The sequence below is a fragment of the Condylura cristata genome, unplaced genomic scaffold, assembly GCF_000260355.1.
Source record: "Condylura cristata isolate star-nosed mole 26May11 unplaced genomic scaffold, ConCri1.0 scaffold00018, whole genome shotgun sequence".
Taxonomy (NCBI): domain Eukaryota; kingdom Metazoa; phylum Chordata; class Mammalia; order Eulipotyphla; family Talpidae; genus Condylura; species Condylura cristata.
Window position 1 is genome coordinate 10,593,708 of NW_004567119.1, and position 12,523 is coordinate 10,606,230.

General features: G+C 34.5%; 1 protein-coding gene across 2 annotated transcripts in view; it reads right to left on the reverse strand.

The window, feature by feature from the left end:
- The window catches only part of LRBA (LPS-responsive vesicle trafficking, beach and anchor containing), a 497,077-nt gene that overhangs the window by 392,065 nt on the left and 92,489 nt on the right, over nucleotides 1–12,523 (reverse strand). For both annotated transcript variants that reach the window (XM_004685322.2, XM_012726881.1), the window contains exons 22-28: nucleotides 9,797–10,852; nucleotides 8,766–8,944; nucleotides 7,517–7,670; nucleotides 6,943–7,123; nucleotides 3,806–3,933; nucleotides 3,219–3,326; nucleotides 738–897 (exon numbers count right to left, since the gene is read on the reverse strand). In XM_004685322.2, the coding sequence (XP_004685379.1) occupies nucleotides 738–897; nucleotides 3,219–3,326; nucleotides 3,806–3,933; nucleotides 6,943–7,123; nucleotides 7,517–7,670; nucleotides 8,766–8,944; nucleotides 9,797–10,852 (1,966 nt within the window). The remainder of the gene's footprint in view (nucleotides 1–737; nucleotides 898–3,218; nucleotides 3,327–3,805; nucleotides 3,934–6,942; nucleotides 7,124–7,516; nucleotides 7,671–8,765; nucleotides 8,945–9,796; nucleotides 10,853–12,523) is intronic.

The following is a 12,523-nucleotide window of genomic DNA, read 5'->3' on the forward strand; positions in this document are numbered from 1 at the left end:
ACCCGCCCGCTGCTCCCCTCAGCAGTGTACTTCCATGATCTGCCTGTTCTGCTCCCCACTCTGTCTCTGGTGAAGCCTCTCACCCTCCGCAACTCTGGCCTGTCCCCCAGTTCTGTATGAATAAATAAATAAATCTTTAAAAAAAAAAAAAAAAAGAATAGTGACAAAATACTTGAAAAGACCCTACAAACTGAACAAGACATACCAGTGGGTAGCAAGCAACACAAGGTTCAAAGTCACTGGTCTACAAGAAAAAGTCCAAAATCCTTAGGATAAAGTACAAGGCTCTTTAATAATATGTGCCTACAAGAATGTAAATTTCACCAAGGCAAGGATGTGTATTAGGTGTGAATATGTGAAAGATGGATACAGGTCACATGTAACATGTCTGGGCCCACAGCTATGTCTTGCAAGTAGTAGGTAGTCAATAAATAATTATTAGATGGGCACTCCAATTTTGTTTCCTGCTCCTCATGCCAACACACATTATACTTTACAACACCCAATTACTTGCAATCTGCTGAAGCTAGAATAATATTTTGGACTTATTTGCCTTTCTTTATATGTTGTGATTTCTTCAACAGATCAAAACCTCAGACATGGTTGCTAGAATGTATGTATGCTCATATTTAATACACGAATGAAATGAAATTCCAGAATCAATAGTTAAAAATACCGTAAGTAAATAATACTTTATTTCAACATTGGATGCCAGAGAATAAAATATGAAAACTTACCAGGGACTGATAAATTCCCACTTTCACTACCAGTTTCCTTAACTGACTGGCTCCGTCTTTCATTTTGGGGTTCCAAAATGTCTCTGTACTTCGAGACCATAAGAACAGAGATAAAGTATACAACTGCCAAAGCTAAAAACTGAGCTTGTTTACTATCCTCCTAGAGAAAAGGAAAAAAAGTAGTAGATCATGCTACTGTTAAGTATAGTGCTTTTATAGAACTCAATATACACAAAAAATAAATTTACCTGAGGAAAGATTAATCAAAATGCTGTATGAAACAGAAGCTGACTCATCTTTTTAAATAAAGTAACTCAATATGAAAAGATATGTCCTAATATACTTAAAAAGATTAACCACATGCATGTGAGGTATAAACATATACCCCTAAATCATACACAATATTACAAACCAACATACCTTAATAAAAAAAATAATTTTTAATTAATAATAATGTTTATTTTTACACCAATTTTGTGCCCTTTTCCATCTCAGTTGAAATCCCCATGGGCTTCCCATCACCAAATCACCCGTGTGCCATCACCATAGTCCCCCCCCCACAGTGTTTTTTGATCCCATTCCCAATTCCAACCCTGTAAAATGTCTCTGGAATATAGTTGCACATTATTATCAAGTAATATTTTTTTAAATAAAAATGAAAATATGAAAAGGGAAAAAGATTAATAGCAATTATCATTATATATAAACAATTATTTTTACTTCTAATCAAGAATTAAAATATATTCAGAAATTACATTAACACATTTGAACAGAATGGGAGCAAGAGAGGTTAATTAATTTACCTAGGGAAATATGGAAAGTGAAAAATCAAACCTGAACTCAAATTACAGTGATTAAAAACCATTATTCTTAACCTTAGAATAATAATTTCTTTATAACCTCAATCTTAGATCATTTCTTTTCCATCAAAGTCTGTTTATACTAGAAGAGGCTCTTGGATTTAGTTCCAGAATATAGTTTGTTCTTTTTTGAAAATTTATATAAAGTGACTACATAATTCTGTATAACTACAAATTATTAAAATTATTTATTACTTCCATATAACATAGGGGACATGGAAAACACTCTAATTCTAATGCAAATATCACATGGAATAACTGATTAGAAGTCCCATACTGTCAAGTTATATAAAGCCAAGGTGAAGAGTTTTTATTTCATTTTAAATGGAAGTTGTTAGAGGATTTTTTTTAGGGGAAAAAGTTCTAGTCCATTCTATGTGTTTAAAGATCAATCCAGAAAATACAAATTTCTGGTGCAACAGACTTAAATACCTGCTCAGGAAACAGAAAGAAAAAAAGGGGGGGGGCAATACTTGGCCCCAAAATGAATCAATGTGCTCTGGAAAAACAAAAGCTGATGACTTCTTAATTAAAATAATAATCAGTTCTCCAAAAGCATGATATTTAGGAAGGCAGTAGAGCCTAATAGTCAAGATAAGCATTTGAAGAATCAAATCCCCTAGGTAGCCCATTTCCATACCTTAGTACTGATAAGATTATTTAACCTAATACTGCTATTGGTCTCCAAACAGCATTGTGTAAATCAAATGAGGTAATACAAGTAAAGCATCTAATGTCATTCTAAATATACATAAAGTATTCAATAACCATTAACTAGAGTTGATAACTATTAACTATTACTATTGTCAACACATGATATACATGTATAAAAATTTAGGAAGATCTCAAGAGGACTAAGTCACTACAGAAAGAAAAAATTAAAACCTGAATTTACAATGTTCACTAAATATATATAAAAAATAATAGATCATCCAGCAACTAATATGCAATAAATGTTCAGTAAATGTTAACTAATGATAATACTCTAAATTCTGGTGAATAGGATTACAAATGATTTTTATTTTCATCTTTATGTTTCCTCAGATTTCTTTATAACATGCACATGTAAAATTGGCCATATTATGAATCAAAATCAACTGAAACAAAACTTTTCATCTTTAAATATTAAAAACACCGTGCATAATATTTCACCACATACCTTTATATCACGTTTATAATACATATCACATTTTCCATTGAGGGAGAAAATATCTAATATTCAGAAAAATAATAGGCCATTCAGAATATACACATGTCATTACAGAGTATGGACCCTGGAGTGAGGACTGCTAGGTTTGAATTCTATCATTTACTAGCACTATTAGCTTGAACAAATTACTCAAGATCATTACCTCTGACTGTCCACTTATAAACCAAATTTAAGAACTCGCTGGACTCCATGAGTGCATCTAAAGCACTTGAAAACTTACTATGTAATGTGTTATTCTTCTTAGTGACACTGCACTGATATATTAACTCCATAATAATGGCTATTTCTTAACACCAAAGCTCTAAAATCACTACCACAAGAACTGGTTTATATCATTTTTATTCAACACTTTTGGCCAAGGAGGATATATATATCATCTAAGAAAGTATTGAAAGAAATACTGTAACTTACTATGTCCCTGAAGACAACTGCCCGGAGTCGACTGATATCCATGTCTTGTAGGAGTCTGTCCAGATCTCTGACTGGAGATATACCACCAGTTACAATGTCCACTGGACTCTTTGAAGAGCAAAAATATGTAAATACACGCACATTACACAGATATTTAAAAAAACAGTGTTTCAAGAAGCAGAAAAACAAGGCTATAACACTGCTATTCCCAGTTTACCTTGTCTACTTCTTCCTCCCTTCTTTTTTAGAGCCCTGGTGGAGGGAGGTAGGGGTGGAAGAGAATGAGCTGGTATAGAAGGCAGTCATGCAGGAGAAAACCAAACTGCATGCTAATTCACCAAATAATAAAATTCAAATTGATGTATATGAAGGAAAAGGTATCACAGATATAATATTTGCAAAAGGAGCCAAGATTAATGTAAACAAAACTTTACTATATGTTTAACCACAAATATTTCAGTATTAATCCCAAACTAAAATAACTATTGTAGCTCTTCTGCTGGATTTACTTATGCTGAAATGAACTAGTTCATTCAAAATGTTAATCACTAAAGTAATTTTTTCATTTAATTATTCGGCATGCTTACCTTTGCTGCAGACTTTCCCATGGGAATCAGGCTGTGTACTGTTTTCTGACTTCTAGCTGTACCCCCTCTGGTTTTCAGTTGTGAGTGCTGCTGACACTCTAAGCAATTCCTTACTGCCACTGCACACACTGCAAATTATTTTAAGGAAAATATTGGATAAGAGAAGAAAATCCATAAGATTATGGAACTGACAAAAGTTTATATACCTGACACAGTTTATATATTTCTTTCAAAACAAATTACATCCAGCATATTCTTAAAATGTTCTTTGATTTCATCACCTACTGTTTGTATTTTGACAGCTATCTAGTAGGATCCACTACTATTCAGGAATCTTAGCTCTCACTAGGTACTTAGACTAACTTATATCTTATTACATAAAAAAATATATATAGAACTGAAAGAAAGATGTTAAGAAAAAAAGAGAGATGAAGTCACATTGCCAAGGACTGATCTAGGGTAATTAACTTCAGTAATAAGTAAAATAGTTAAACTGCAAGTTTACATTTTTTAAAATACTGAATCATTACAACATGATATTCAGAAAGACTCGAGTATTTATAGCAAGTATTTATGGAATCTACTTTACTGGCTTTCACCAAAACTGTTTAAGGACAAAAAAAGAGGTTGTGATTAACACACAGACCAAAATTACTTCTCTACAGGTCCCACCATTTTGGCAGTTACTTGGGTTACTTGGAAATTCATTTTGAATTTTAAACAATGAGTTTGTTTGGTAATGCACAGCTGACATAAATTGCTTGATATTATGTTTATAATCATATCAGTTCCCAACCAAATCAGCAGTACTTGGAGATCTGATCTAAAGCAGAGCAGGAAAGCAAACTAGGAACAAAAGAGTAAACCTAAAGGGGAGGCTGAAGTACCAGCAAGGGAAGTATTCAGAAAGGTGCCAATGGGGAGAGCGATGAGGAGGAAGGAGGGGAGAGGGACTCAGTAGAGGGGGAGGAACGGGAACAGAGACAGAGTTGGTGACTGAAAGGAAGAAGAGAGAGTGAAGAAAGGATAGAGAAAATGGAATACAGCTGTGTCAAATTTGGAATCAAAACTTAGAGAACATCTGTACTATTCTCGTCACAGGTAAAGTCAATTTTGGATCTGCATTACAAATTTAAAAACCATACCTGATTGTCAACTGGTCTCAGTAAAACCAGTTACTCTTATTGTTGCCAATCTACCATCTCATCCCTAAGCTCAAAAGAGAAAAGGAATGAGGCATCCATTACTTGTATTGCTTACCTAGTTTTCTATGCTCTATTATGTGATCCTGGACTTCCTTGATCTCATGTACATATATAAGAAAAGATGCTAAGGCACAATGAATTGTCTCCATATATCCCTCTACAGCTACAAAGATGGGACAGAGTATTTCCCTAGCTTCTGAATGCAATAACTCTAGAGGAGAGTGAAGTAATGCCAGTGTGCCTAGGGCTTTTAATTCTAAAACAAAAATCTTTCTAGGAAAGTTGAATAATTTAAAGCAGAGCATATCCAAAAGCAATGTAGACTAAATATCTTAACTGTTACTAACAGAAAGTCTAAGGAAGTATAAACAAAAGGTAGGAACACTAAACTATGCTCAAATTCCAATTTCCCCAGTTATACTTTTTGAATTTTCATTTAAGTCCCCAACATATCCTTGATCTCTAATTTCCTCATAAATAAATGAGGAAAGTGATTGCTGACTCATTGTGAAAATAAAAAATAATGATAAATGACCACAGTCAATAAATAAATGCTTCTGTTGTGTTATTTTCACCACTGAATCTCTCAATTAAAATTTAAAAACAACTTTCTAAAAATTGTGATACCAAGTTCTTTAGGCCATCATAAGTCTAAAAGTATTGTGAAAACCATTTAGAGTAAAAATAATCATTATACCCAAAAAGCCTATGCACATATATATCAGTTTATGGAACAAATTTTCTTGCTAAATATGGGAACTTATTTCATAAGATTTTTCTAGTACTGATGCTATCATAAGTGCCTTACTTCTGATCTGTCTTCTTTTGCCCCTTGTTCCACTTTCTTTTCTTGGTCTCCCTCTCTCTACCTTCTTTGCTCCACTAAGAAAATCATTAGCAAAAGAAAGTCACAGTAATAACGTAATAACTGAATATAGGAAACATTCTGCATGAAGAAAAAAAAAACTGTTTGCTTCACCCACAAAAGCTCAAATACCACAAAATACTCCTTACAAGAATTTTAACTTTTATCCAGGAAGAAGTGACTACAGAAGAACTGAGATTTAATATTTATTAACTGCTTTAACAAATTACTGTAGTTTATCTAATAAAAACTGCATCTGAATGGTGTTATTTTAGATACTTGTTACTCTAGTGTTTGTAAAAGCATCAGCATCAAAATTACCTTGGGAATTGATAGAAAGATAATGGTCAAGCCTCATCCCAGATCTATATAATCAAACCTGCATTTGAACTTTACAACATTACTCTGATGATGTGTGTGAATTACCTTAAAATTTAAGAAACTTTAAAGTAAAAAAAACACACAAACACAAACTAGGAAGAGGTGTAATGCTGATCAGAATAAACTTAGTAGATGTTTCAAAACCCACTGTCCAAAGTCACAGCTACTACTATTAGCTTACTCTTATTATCATCTACTCTTTGTGGAGGTTAAAACAAAAAAATGGAAGGTATTGTGATAAGCAAAGTAAGTCAGGATAAGAAAGATAAATACCAGATGGCTTCACTTATATGTATAATATAGAGAAACCAAAGGTTCAGACAAAAACAAACCATAAAACCAACTCTTGAAAAGTGACCACAGATTAGCTCCCAAAGAGGGGAGTGGGGGAGGAAAAGGGAGAGAGCACAATGGACTGTGGTGGGGGATACCGCCGATGCTGTGGCTATGTGAGTGGTCCAGTGACCACATCTGAGGGTAGAGCTCCTACACTGTCAAAAAATTAACAAGGGTGTAAAACAATGCAACTTCATTAGAAAAATGAAATAAAATAAATAGCAGTAAATACCAAACTGCCTGCCACATATTTTCCTACTAACAGGAGAAACATAATTTTCAACTGAGCATGTCTGAGTTGCCACAAATTGTTAAAGAAAATTCCTAACTAGTGGGTCTTAACAACTCACCTAGTCGGAGACACTGCCGCAAAATTCCTCCAGATGACATATTTTTTTCAGCTTCAATTTCAGTAAAGCCTAGAGAACTTGCAAATATAAGCACATCCACAAGGCTGATTAACCTCTGCAAAAATGTCACAGAGGCTTCTACTGAAAGGCCTTGAGTAGGTTCAATATTCTCTAGTTCATGCTGAAAGGAATAAAGTTTGACATTTACAACTACAAAAAAATCAAATTCTATTAGATACATTTCACGAATTTCTAAATTTTTATTAAAAATAGGCTTTCAGAAATCTAGTTCAACTTATTAATTTATCACTTCACCTAAAAAAAGGCAACAGAAACATACAGTTAAAACCTCATCAGTCATATTATTCACTACTGAACTCATCCCTAGGAAATATTCTTTTTTATCCTTTCATTCCTAAGAGTGCTATGATCCTTTCATGCAATTATACAAAATCGTATTGCTTTTGACTTATCGTATCTACAATGTACATCACAACTACATTCAGGCTCTAATTAATAAGGATGCCTAACAGTGTGCTTTTACACCAATTTTATATAATGGAATAGCTCTTACTGTAGCTGATGTCGCAGCTGAAAGCAATGGCAGTATACCCCCACAAGCCATGACCATGTTGTCCATCACTTGAGAGACGAGATGAATTGTGTTGTGTACAAAGATGACATTATCACTGCTATTCACGAAGTCCATAACTGTCTTTGTTGAATGGCTGTCCAAAGATAAATTGTGTTTACTAATAAAGCTAAAGAAAGGAAATCACAGTTTTCCTACTTAAGGGGAGAGAAGCTAAGAAGGAGTCTAGCTTTATCTTGAAAGCTGATGGAAGATAATGAGGAAGCAGGCATTTGAGGGGTATATACCCTCAGAAGTATAGAACATCCCTTATCAGATGTTACTACACATGCCCTTTCTCAAGCTGAATTATAAACACTTTTTATCTTATATTTGATATCAAAAGTTGAACTAAATTATCCTTAAATGAGAAAAAAATAAGCAAAAATTAAAAGGTACATGTTACTAAATAAGGTATTAAAAATTAATTTATTTGGGCCTCCCTGGTGGCACAATGGATTAAAAACAGCACTATGAAGCAATCTGCAGCCAGTGCAGCATGAGTTTGATCCCCAGCCAGGGAGCTGACCCACACAGTGTGACAGATCTCTCCTGCCTTGCCCACTGCTCTCCTCAGCAGTGTGTTTCAGTACATCTGCCTCTTAAACTCCCCACTCTCTGGTGAATCCTCTCACCCCCCACACCTCCTGCCTGTACCCCAGTTCTTGTATGCGTAAATAAATCTTTTTTAAAAAAATTAATTTATTAATGTATTCTTAGGTAATGTCATAGGGTGGTTTTAAATAGATAACAACATGCCAATAAAAAACAAATTAAGCATTTTAAAACCATCAAACAGTTGAAGATAATGTGAAATATAGTTTTATTATACTAAAAATATACTGGAAAATTGAATGCTATAGCTGAATCCAAATTTTTGTAGTACTGCTGTTAATAAACTACAGCTGACCTACCTTCAGGTGAATTCCAAACACAGATAATATTCTGTAGGAAATCCACAGCAGATCTTTTAGAAGAAAAATCCCTGATCTTCAAGTTCTTGTAATACAGACTGCGTAGTTCACTTTTATAATAGACAGTAAAATTCACAAAACCCCATCAAAGAAATAACTTGTACTTTTTAAATAAATTTATGAAATCAATTGCAAATGTTAATTCTGCAGGGTTGACTTTTTTAGAAAATAAAGATTAAAGTTTATACAAATCTTCTGTAGTAAGCATATGAACAAACCTTCTCCACATCTGTATATCTGTTTCTATTGAAAATAATAGATCAGTGAGCAAACGCTGGTGTGTATGAGACCACTTGAACTCGGGAATACGAAACACAGACGATCTGGAATCCCTTCTTTGTCCATTAACTGTATCTGATGCTATTCCTTGGCCTGGCCGCTCCTGTTGCCTTGACATCTAATACAGAAAATAAAAAGTAATAAAATAAATTCAACCTCAATAGAAAGCATTAATAAATAATTTAACAGTTTCCATGCAATCCACTTAAATACATTGTAAGATACTAAAGAACTAAATTAAGGGAAAATTACCACTGAGTAATAACTAATACCTTAATACATTTAAAGTAAAGTTATCACAAATGCTGAAGTGCAAAATTAAACAGTAATTACTTTGTAACCTTCTAATTATTCTACAGCTAACAGAGCAATTTATAAAGGAGTCAACAAAACAGAAGGAAGAGGGCTAGAAGCACAAGAGTTGAATAATGTGGAAAATGACAACATTCATTTTCTCATGAATTACCGTGAGATACTGGCAAGCAGAAAGCTGGGTTTCAAGGTCCCACAAAGACTCCTCCCTCTTAAAAAAGTAAGCAGACCTCATGGAACAACATTTAAAAACACATACTGTGTGTATAAAATTATACACTGTAGGGAATTCTATGGAAAGGTAGCCCTAGATTTTGTTGAAAAACTTATACACTATGGCTGGGTCGAATAAAATATAAGGCAAGTATTTCCAAGGATTCCTTTATAAACTAAAATTGTGCCAACGCTCAAACTTGAAAGTAGAAACTTTTGGAAGTGCTTTGGTAAAATAATAAAAGTTGTCCTTAATGAACTTCTACTAAAAGCTAAATCCTATGCTGAAATTATGAAATATAATCCTTACAATCATTCCACTTATATAATTATAAATAGGGTATGAAACACACTCCCAAAAGAGTATGTAGACTTACAGTTGTAAGTCTACATACTTCTATTTTCACTCAATGCAACTACATCTCAAGACAATAAACATCCTCACCTCAAGCACCGGCTGATGAGGTTGAGATGCTTCCACACTTGTGCTAGCCTTCAATTCCAGTCTTTCAGTATCTGAAGCAACACTGGAAACATCCAACTTAGCAATCCTCTTCTCAGAGGTAGTAAGAAATTCAGAATTACTACCATGAGAATCACCACTTAATTGGTTTTCTCCAGTTGTTTTCTTCCCTTCCTCAGGCATCTGATCAACTTCTGATTGCACAGTTGTTTGTGAAGCAGTAATGTCTGGTGAGGTAGCTGAAGATCCTGATACAGTCACAGTCAAGACTCCACAATCTTTAGAATCCTGGGTTTTAGCATCCATGTGCTTCTTACTAACAGATTTTTCATCCTCAAGTATTAATTTGTGTTCCTTACTGAACACATCTGGTCTTTCCCTGGCTTCAGATGCAGCTGGAGACAAATTATTATCCTGAAGTTCCATGGATAAATTGATTTCCTCAGTAGGGCTATTTTCCACCTTCAATTCTACATAATCATCATCATCTTCTTCCTCTGCTATAGACTTATCCAAAAATTCTGGCACCTCTGATGCATCCTCTTCTGAAGGAGAACTGATGGAAGCAGTTATTTCACTGACAGTCATTACATCTTTGTCAGTTGTTTTAAAGGAATTTGAGGAAATAGTGACAGAGTCTACTATGTCAGAAGATGCTTCTAAATCACCTGTACTCATTGTTTCCTTCACTGGTGTTTCTTCTAAAGCAATTTCATCCAATAACTCCTGATTTTTGTGTCCAGTTTTCCCTTCTTCATTCCAGTTTGTATGAGTTTGCAGTTCATTGGTAGGTACAGATTCTACTAAAGTTGTGTTCTCAATACTTGACTTTTCATCACATTTTCTGGTGATGTGAAGAGACACAGGAGAATGCTTTGCAGGTAACTGCTGGGATCCTTCTGAAATGTCAACATCCCCACTACTACTAGCAACAGCTTGAACCACACTTGAAGAACACTGCCCTGCTTCTTCATCAACTTTTCCCTGGTGTTCCCTAAATACAGTTGCAAGGTTCTCTTTGTGTATTTCAAAAGTGACCTAGATGGAAAAACACACAATTAGTCCAAATATACCTCCAAAAAGAAGTGAAACTAAACATACACAATATATAATTAAAACATTTAAGGTTTTCAAGTACATGGGTTATATAGTATACAAAAACAATTTTACCTCATGTTGCAAATGATAAAGTAGATCAAAAATGTGTAAATATTTAAAAAATTATAGCTTATCTTAATAACAAGTTACAATGACAGCAAAGCATAACACAAACCTACATATCATGAGGAAGGAGTTTGTGCACTAAATAACACATTCTTTCAACTGCAATGAAAACCCATCTCCTTATGACATTATCCTCAAGAGAGATTAAAAGTATCAATTAATTATGTTAAATATATATTGGGTAAGCTACCAAACCTTACCATATTAAAAAAATACAAATTCTTTTAACAATGAAAAAAATATGTAGCCTTACAGAAAGGTCAACCACAATTTTAAAAGTCTGAGATGATCACAAGGGTTGGAAGTCCCACTAATTCATGCATGCATCCACTTTTATGTACATTCAGCATTGGGGACATCCCCATATATTCTTAGCCTTTTAACAACAAAACTGAATACACTGATTGCAGGGAGAGTATAAAAGTACACTGTGGTTTTAGAAATCCACACCTTTATAACCGTCATATCAATGATTATTATAGTCACCATTATGTGATTGCCACTGATATTTCCATGGAAACTCTCCCTTTAAAAGTATAATACATGGCCCTCCCTGGTGGCGCAGCCGGTTAAAGCACAGCACTGAGAATCTGAAGTCACTTCCGTATGAGTTCGATTCCCGCCTGCCGCCTGCCCCGGAGGAGACCACATGGCGAGCCAGACCTCTCCTGACCCGCCCGCTGCGCCCCTCAGCAGTGTACTTCGTCGATCTGCCTGTTCTGCTCCCCACTCTGTCTCTGGTGAAGCCTCTCACCGCCCCTGAGCCTCTGGCCTGTACCCCAGTTCTGTATGAATAAATAAATAAATCTTTAAAAAAAAAAAAGTATAATACATGTGAAAAATAGCTATCAATCAATGTTAGAATGATTTGTTCTCTAGTCTATGTCAATCTAACGTATATATACTAAATTGAAAATCTTCATTCAACAATCTATACTGAACCCTCATTTAGGAGGACAGTAGATGATTTCTCCTCTCTCCCCCAAAGATCCTTAGACCACCTGTGTCACAGGTATGTATAGAGGTTGGTAAATGGCAAAGTTTAAAGACTGCACAGTGCACGCATTTTTTTCTATAGTTATTAACTAGCTTTTACTCATGTCACAATGTGACAGATATATATTCATTCATGTCACAATGTGACAGAGATAAAATAAAGATGTTTAGGGACTAAACATTTCCCTACTTCAAAACAGAACACCATTGGCCCTTCATATTTCCCTATGTGCCCATCCATAACTGCTCCCCAAACTCCCTACCATTATCATGGAAAAAATAAATAATTCTGACGTTTCTATTAATCATTTCCTACTTTTTTTTTTTTAAGTTTTACTGCCTATATAGTAAATATACCTCTTATGCTTAGTTTAAAAAAATAATTTGGAACAATCCTAGGTAGTTATGTAAGGGCATTATAACCACAACTAATCAAAGGCTCCCAGTAAGAGGCAAGTTACACAGAATCTGACTTGGAGGAAGGCTCAA